This window comes from Nanorana parkeri, unplaced genomic scaffold (genome assembly GCF_000935625.1).
Source record: "Nanorana parkeri isolate BGI_ZX_2015 unplaced genomic scaffold, ASM93562v1 scaffold620, whole genome shotgun sequence".
NCBI classification, from domain to species: Eukaryota; Metazoa; Chordata; class Amphibia; order Anura; family Dicroglossidae; genus Nanorana; species Nanorana parkeri.
In genome coordinates, this window is record NW_017306888.1 from 601,906 (window position 1) to 610,933 (window position 9,028).

Below are 9,028 nucleotides of genomic sequence, written 5' to 3' on the forward strand. Positions count from 1 at the left end.
AAACAGAAATACACATGACTTTTGAAATAAGACATTATTTATTCTTGCTTTAATAAGAGACATTGAAACATCCAACACATGGAGTGTTATGTTCTGTGAGCCAAACTGTTTCCTACACCTAGCATTGCTTTCAACAGAAATTTTGAAGAGTCAGCTCAGCTGTAAAATGAATATCGCAGTTAAGCTGGCCATTCACCTTACAATTATCCTTCGATTTCTTTCATCGAACCGTCATCCGTGTTCCACTCGAATACTCCATCATGCACAGACCAATGGGGTTTTCGATTATCGTTCACTTGCAATACTAACTGACCGAATTTCGTCGCTCGACAGAACGGATTTTCGTTTGCGCATATCCACTGTTTGTGTTGCGATTTTTTTTTTTGTACGAAAGTGCCACTAATCCATCGATTTTCGTACAATTCAAAAAAACGTTTTTAGCCTGGCCGATAGATGGAATTCGTCCAGTTGTAGAGTAATACTGATCGTTCACTTCCCATCAACTGGCCGATTATCGTACGAAAACCTGATCTCATTCGGAAATCAAACGATAATCGCAAGGTGTATGGGCACGTTTAGATTTGGGTGGCCACAGTTTTTTCATATCACTTATCACAAAATATATGATGCCAATAATTCCCCTAGAGTCATAACTGTCTCCCTTCTTCAACAAGGGGAATTATGTAAGTGTCACTCTTGCAAATAGATTCCTTCTATTTTTTGGATTTTGGAGAATCCATTATTCTGTGGAGTATAACACCATTGTATGACTTTACAGAAATCACTGGAGCCGCAGCAGCAATGCAGAATTAAAATACCAGCTTTGAGTGAAAATGTGCAAAGTTAGACACAAGACTATCTATTGTATACATGACCTTGTAAAGTGCTTTGTGGTATAATGAATATTTTTTTCCTTCTCAGGAATGCGAGGACGGGGTAAATTAATACGTGGACGTGGAAGAGGCATGATGAGAGGACGGGGAGTTTACAGGGGGAGAGGTAGAGGAAGAGGATTTTCTGGGGAAGAGCAAGAGGATGATGAGCCGTATGAGGAAGAGATGGAGGTACTTGTGTTTTTGCATATTTCAGTAAATGCCTAGTTGTTGCACCGATCGCTAGACATACCACTCTGTTAATCACATCAGCTGCTATTTTTGAAAAATGGTTATGTTATTCTTTGGAGATAATATCCCTTTTTCACATATTAATGCTTTCCTTTTTATTACGCAGTATGGTGATGAGGAAATGATGGGAGATGAAGAATATGATGATTACTCAAAAGAGCTGAACCAGTATCGCAAGTCTAAGGGAGGCAGAGGTCAGTTTATTCTTCCATCCAGAGAGGTTAATAAAATATATATATGAAGAATATGGATTTACTCTCACTTGTCTCTCTTCCTTTAAGTGTTTCATAGGGGCCGTGGCCGGGGTCTCCGTGGCAGGGGGTTTAAACCCATGGGTCGAGGGCGAGGCAGAGGGAAAAATGATGATGATGAATACTATGAGGAAGACGGAGTAAGTTATCAAAACTGTTTCAACATATTTCTAGTTCACAGTATAGCGAGCTATATATACTGTACTGTGCCCCTATTAAAATTTAAGGTCAAAGTTGAAATGTAATTTTGATGGTGGAAGGCCCAGAACCAGCTTTCTTAAAGGGAAAGTGTAGTTTATTTCCAGTAAACATATACTTTGATTTCTTGATGCGGTGTTAACGTTACAGCATTTTTTAGTGGCGTTGACATTTTTACATGCGTACTCTTACATGTTCTGTTTTTGTATTAAAACTGGAAAATTGTAGATATCCACTAGAGGCAGAGTAAATTAGCTACCACAAGGACTCCACCAAGCAAAGTAGCAATTGTTGAGATCAATTAACAGCCACAAAGTGTGACCATTGTTTTCACTGAGTTACCTGACACACACTTGCATTATGAGAAGGCGTTGCGAAGCACAGTCATTGTATAGCACTACAAAGCAGGGCCGACACATATAATAACCAAATATGGCTGCACCCATTTTAATATGTCATTATAAACGCTTCATAAAACCAACCCTATAAAACATTATAGATCAGTATATTTGATCACTCTACTGATAACTCTACTTTTTATTTAACCTCTTAGTGACGAGAGACATACACTGTACATCCCTGCCACTAAGTGCCCAAATGACTGCTCACGTACACTGTATGTGAGCAGCTATATTGGGCCCTGTAATGCCGGTAACCGCTGAGATCAACGGTTTCCGTTCATTAAAGGAGAACTATGGGGTCAGTGTTTTTCCCCATAGTTCTCCTTAGGGTAATGGGAGGACACAAACTAGCGTCCTCCCGTTACCCTAAGCTCAGTATACCGCGAGCTACAGCTCGAGGTATACTGAGACGCCGGAGCGGATCCCGACCTGGACGTCGGGATCCGCCCAGCTGCGTGAGTGACAGCTGGCTCTGCCTATCTAGAGGCAGAGCCAGCTGTACCTGCCCCCTCCCCCGTCCGTTCTGCCAGTCAGCGCTGGCAGATCGGAGAGGGGAATCCAGCCCCTGTGTTCGCTCACCTCCCGATCTACTGAGCCGACCTGTGACAGTCTCATTGTCACAGGTCGGCTAGAACTATGAGGTGAGTGGAAATCACTCATCTCATAGTTCTCCTTTAATGGATACCTCAGTACTGAGGCATCCATTAATGAAAGATTTAAGCTTTTACAGACACCCGATCCCTTTTAGGAATCGGATGTCTGACAGTGATAGCAGTGAGGTATTTACTACACTTGCTGTCACTATTAAACAGATGTACACACCTGTATTTGGAAATTCCGATGTGTACCGGCTTTTTGCTAAATGTTTCAGCATAGAAACATTTAGCTGCATGTTTCTATGCTGAAACAATGCTTAAGCCTTCCGGTCATTCTGAGGCTTTAGTGACACTGAGCCTGATATTCTGCACAATCAGCATGTCAGAATTAGTGTCACGAAGGTTAATATTGGCTGTTTCTAAGTTTGGAACAGCCTAACAATAACCAAAAATTAATGAAATTATCAAGCAGTCATACACTTAGTGGCATTGTATGCCAGGTGCCCACTATTAGTGGGATTTTTTTTTTTAAATGCTAGATTTTAGTTTTAAGTACAGAAAAATGTCTGAAATCCTAGGGATGTGAGGTGTTTCTACATACACGACAAATAAATGCATTTTTTTTAATGCATTTTTTTTTTTAGCTGTGCTATTTTTCTAAAAAAATTATAATTAAAACTAGTGGAAAAAGTGTTTTCTTTCTCATTGTTGTAATATTTTATTTATCCTAAGTGAGGCGTTAGGCACACATATGTGATATAAATATATAGCTCTATCTGTCCTCTAAAAAACAATATATAATGCAGTATGTGTAAGTGCACTTTGTAAGAAAGTATATTACTGCCGTGGAAGAATCACACAGCAAAAATGTAAAAAGTGCATCAGTCATTAACAAACAGAATCTAAAAACAAGCTCAGTTATGAAGGGGTTAAAGCATGAATTTGTTTCTGACATGTCGCAATATACAGCAACGGCCCCAATGAAAAAAATAATTTTATCATTACAGTCAAGTGATTGTGCCCAAGCTTGATAGGAACATCTTGGGAGAATGATGTCAGCAGTCTATGCAACGTGTTGGGTTTCCATCCATCATGTTTGTTTATGATTAGGGGTTCAGAAGATAGTGAAGCCAAGTTCATGATGACAGTCCTGGTGCCTGTAATTTAAAAAAAAACAGGCATCACTCATACTTCTGTCCTCACAGGACCCCTTTTTAAAGCAACATCACAATACACAGCAACAGTATAATTTGTCTTAAAAAAAAAAAGCGGTTTCATTTATCCTTAAAAACAGCTTTTCATCTACAGTTAAGAGATTGCCTGGGTGAGATGATGTCATCAGTCTTCTGAAGGCAAGTGGATGAAATGTATCAATCTCTCCCCCAGCGATCAGATTATAATACTGGCTATACACTTTTCTTTATTTATTTTTTTCCGTTCAGACCCGTGGACTGAGTGAGAAAAAATACTTGGTTTCCCCATCCACCCGCTGGGCTACTGTATTCTGACAGCAGCGGGTGTTCCGATGTCAGAATATCCAAACAGTGACTTCCGCTGATTTGTCTGCAGTTACTGTTTGGCTGACAATTTTCAGACCAGCTCCTTCAACAAAAGTCTGTTGAAAAAACAGAGGGTGCCGATGGGGCCACACACTGACTCTGCCAAAATGCAAGCAGTGTATGGCCAGCTTCCTTTGCAGCAAGTCCCTACAGATACTTGCTCTTCTATATTTTTGATACTTCAAACATCAACATTTAAAAAAAAATGTAGAAAATTGTAGTCCTGCTTCAGGTTAACATGCTATAAAAGTGAAGGGGTAGCACAGAGTTTACAAACGCTCTTTACTAGTTTTTACAACATCATAGGTAGAGAAACCTCCAAAACATCACTGTCATGTTATATGGAAGTAATGGTTAACCCTTTCGCTGCCAAGCCCTCCGGAACATTTTTCAAATCAGCTGGCCAAGCCATTAAGGTTAATTGGTAGAACCAAGATGGCGGAATGCAAGTTTACACAGTGACATCTTTTCACATTAACATGTTCTGATGTTCCTCATTGTTGCGCAGGATGGAGGAACGTACCGAAATGACTATGAGAAGCCTTACCGTCGAGCAGACAAGAAAGGGAAAGTCATCTGCAGATATTTTGTGGAAGGTCGTTGTACCTGGGTAAGCATAGAGTCTGTTAACTTTTCGGTTTCTGGCTTGTTTTTTTTAAAGCATTTCTATGCCAAATTTTTTTTAGACTGCAAAGGTAATGACTTGGTGTACTTTAAATGGTTATTAAACCCTCGCATGTTTTTGCATATATCTACTGCTAGCAAGCAGTAGATATATGCAAAAACATTTTTTTAAAAACCCTTTTAAAAAAGGGTTTTAACTCACCTGTGTCTTCGCCGCACGCTCCCGAACAAACATCTGAAGAGTCTCCGGCAGCCGCAAAGGATCTTGGGGTGGGCACATAAGCACTTCAGATGTCACGTTAATTAGACAACAATGTGTGCTGCTGCTCGCTCTGTCCCTTAATGTACTTTCCAACAAGTCATTTTAATGCCATTGAGCAGAGCATAACAATATTAACCAGTTCACCTCCCACACCTATATACTTCTTGTGGACAGGATACATTTTTACATTTCCACTATGAGGTCTTTTGATTTTGCACTGCCTCTTGTCTTGTAAAAACATTTTTTTATTATTAAATTGCAATTTATAGGCAAAGAGATTTAACAAAAAATAAACTTCTTCTTTTCTAGTTTGACCTTTTATAATGACACTTTAAATGACATTTCTGGTACAAAGCTGATCTTTTTTACAAAGTAGAAGAGCTATCATTTTTATAAATTTGTTTTCCCTGTACGATTGCTCTAACTTAGGGGTGCCCACAAGGTCGATCGCGATCTACCAGTCGATCGCCATGTCCTCTCCCGCCGCTTCTCTCTCCTGTCCTCTCCTCCCGCCGCTTCTCTGGATCCCCGAAAGTTGTTGAAGTGAAGGAACCGGCGGCGGGGGAGGGCGGAGGACAGAGCCGCTGTCACAGACACACCCCCCCGCGGCTGAAGAGCTTTGACTTCTCGTCGGAACCCCCAGCTGCCTCTGCCCGGGAGAGCAGGGGGGATGCAGAGGAGAAGCTGAGCCCATTTGTGCGTGGCCGAGCAGCAGAGGATCGGTACATGTCAGTAGTATGTACCAATCCTCTGTGCAGGACAAACACTGGAGCGATCGTCTGATCACTCCAGTGTTTGTAAATAACTGGGGACACATAGTACTAACTGCTTGCAGTATTTTTGCGGATCGCACTGGACTGGAACACAGTCACTAATACAGGCGATCGCACTGTGGGCGAGGGGCCTGGCTGCGGTGCCATTGACTTCAATGCACCGCCACGCCCCCTCCCGCCCCTGAATGCAGGTGTTTTTTCGTTGGTAGATCTCAATGAGCTCGTCATTTGAAAAGTAGATCTCCAGACGAAAAATAGTGGGCGCCCCTGCTCTAACTGATGCCATATGCAGATCAAAGGTCACTCCTTTCAATGTAACAATAATGTTGATACATTGTATCTCTATTAGGTTCCATTCACATCAAGCCAGTCCGTTGCGGTTTGTTTAACAAGGGCTCTGTTAGGCTAGGTTCACACCATGGCAATTCAGATGCCAAGCTGTTTTCGCGATTGTTGCAGGTTTTTAAATGCATAGAGATGTCTATGGGACCCAAACCACGCGACAAGCACCCGAAAATAGTTCCTGCGCCTTTTCTTGCGACAGGCGATTTCAGTCGCGCCACAAACCGCAAAGGTGTGAGCAGCCTCTTGAGTTCAATGCACATCTGTGTTTTGGTGATAAATCGCCTAGGTGTGCACCTTAATGCAGTCCATAAATTTGAATGGGCTGCCAACACACCACAAAGGATGAGAAATCGGAGATGTAGTGCAATGTACAGTAATGTGTTAGCTACATTGATGTGCATTGCAACACAAAGGTGTGAATAGGCATCAGACTCTACCTGAAAGTGTAATTTTGCCCAGGACCCACGCAGCTCCTGCTGTGATACACAGCAAGTCACAGGTGTCATTTCATGAGGTGGTGCTATAGGGGAGGAGGGCCTAAGAGAGACGCCCTAGGAAAGTTGTTGAAAGTTTATTTTAGGGCTTGTCTCCACCCAAGGTCCGGAACTAATTAAGATGTCAGACGGGAGCAGGTTAGTGTTTCTTGATAAATAAATGTGGCTTTGTTTTGGATGAAATGCTATCATTGGTCAGGTATTTACAGCTCTATGGGACCACTGCAACCTATTGCACAGCTGTTACAATTCAAGCGTCACTGATAAATTGATTGCCACTAGCTTATATGCTTTTTTTCCCTCTGTTTTCTAGTGTTTTCTTCACATGTATACAATGTATTGCTGAGCTGTTTTTTTTGCTTTTTTTTAGGGGGAGCACTGTAATTTCAGCCATGATGTGGACGTTCCAAGGCGCCGTGGACTTTGCAAGTTCTATGTCACAGGTTACTGTGCTAGAGCTGACAATTGCCCCTACATGCACAATATCCTTTTCAAGTTGTTCTAATTAGTTGTTTATAATTCTATAGTTGTTTATAATTCTACCTCTGGCATGGAGACTCTTGTTTGTAAAGGGTTTTTGCTAGACATAGAACATGCCACAAGTGCAATAGGACCACGTAATTGAAGTTGTACATCTGTGGCTGTAGGACACCGAAACATGATTTACAACCTACACTTATCTCTATTGAACCACACTTTATGGAATTACTCTTTTATATGTACTGCTGATTTTACAGAAAGAAGCACACACATTCTCTCCTGATGAGTGAATGGTTTCCTTTAAACTGTGTAAGGAATCAAGTTGTATATAGTAATTTTTTGATATCAGACTGCCATGCAATGAGTTGGGTTTCCTTAATCATTCTCACGTGATTTTCCTTGTAAGCTATATCACACCACAGGCAGTTGCGTCAATGGCGAAGAGTGCATGTTCTCCCACGAGCAACTAACAGAAGAGACACAGGAGTTGCTTGATAAGGTAGCAAGTACATATTTGCTCTTTTGAGGGCTTGTTCACACCAAATTCGGACCAGATCTGGATGAGTTTCTGCATATGCATTGCAGTGCGTTTTTATGTGTTTCTTATGCGTTCCGGTTCGGGTTTTTTTTTTCTTGCCTAAAATGGGCTTTCAAGTGTAGTCCAGCATGTCCCAGAGCGTTTGCATGCGTTTTTGGTGCGTTCCAGAGCAGAAAAATAGTGAACTAGAGCCTAAAATACCATTGGAATACATTGGATGCATTTTTGATGCTTTCTTAAACTGCTCTGCTCTGCATCTGCTCCGCACTTGGTGTGAAGAATTCCTTAAGGTGATTTTTTAAACAAAAGGCAACACCATTGACAAGTATGCATAATCCACCACTCTATAACCACTTCATAGGTTTATGAGAGTAATTGTTTTATTCAGTAAGCAAAAAGCCAAACAAGTTTCTGCTTTTAGCAAATAAATACTGGTTAGGTGTCTATGTAGAATTAGGGCCCTGGGTTAACCCCAATCAAGGACACTATATAGGCTTGGTTTGGGCCTCTCATGTTTGTGGATTTCCTCTGTTGCCTCAAGTTGAGAAGTTTGAATGTTTTTCTTAGTAGTCGTCCCCCTCCCCCCCCTTTCTCTTCGACATCTTATTATGTCTGCATTTCTGAATTAGAAGAATAAATCTCATCTGTGCAACCTTTTGCATTGCTGTTTGTAAGCTGTGCTGTCATTGTGATATAGAGGAGGCCTGCTCTGCTCTGGCATCATTTTGTAAGGGTGAAAAATCATATTTTAAAATAGTGGTACTGACAGATATTGCTGATGCACAGTAGGGGCATGTGCATTGCTTGGCTCATGACAGGGCAGAGTTATGAAATTCCCACTTTTCTGCATCTGAGGTTTAGTTTTCTTTTACAGTTTTAATGGCTAAGGGGCAATATTTGTTTAACCCTTTCGCTGCCAAGCCCTCGAACATTTTTCAAATCAGCTGGCCAAGCCATTTTTGAATTTTCTGCAATTTTTTCCTATTGATTTGATTTTCAACTGCTGCGTTGCTAGCGTTTGTAAAAGACCCCCCAAACCATATATTTTCTGAAAGCGCAGGCCCGGTAGAATAAAAAGATGGTGATACTAAATTTGTAGGCCCTGCGATAATTGCGCAAATGTTTCTCAAATTAATATTAAACAGCTTCTCCTATTTAAAACATAGTGGCTGATATGCTGACTTCTTCTGCAAATGCTAGTTCCCTGACTGTCTTGGTGTTCATTTTTCTTCAAAACTTTGAGTACCTAACTCAGAGCAAATATACAGATGAGGACTTCTGACTTTTCTGGTCTCAATGATTGTTCCAGGTCAATGACTAAGAAGTATTGAAGCCAGCGAATTAGCAATGCCCCCCCCCCCCCAACCTGCATCTCGAAGCACA

General features: G+C 41.2%; 1 protein-coding gene across 2 annotated transcripts in view; it reads left to right on the forward strand.

Annotated features, from left to right (window-relative positions):
- ZC3H4 (zinc finger CCCH-type containing 4) overlaps window positions 1–9,028 on the forward strand; it is a 35,108-nt gene that overhangs the window by 15,463 nt on the left and 10,617 nt on the right. For both annotated transcript variants that reach the window (XM_018562993.1, XM_018562994.1), the window contains exons 5-10: window positions 922–1,064; window positions 1,231–1,318; window positions 1,406–1,515; window positions 4,638–4,739; window positions 6,998–7,109; window positions 7,497–7,606. In XM_018562993.1, the coding sequence (XP_018418495.1) occupies window positions 922–1,064; window positions 1,231–1,318; window positions 1,406–1,515; window positions 4,638–4,739; window positions 6,998–7,109; window positions 7,497–7,606 (665 nt within the window). The remainder of the gene's footprint in view (window positions 1–921; window positions 1,065–1,230; window positions 1,319–1,405; window positions 1,516–4,637; window positions 4,740–6,997; window positions 7,110–7,496; window positions 7,607–9,028) is intronic.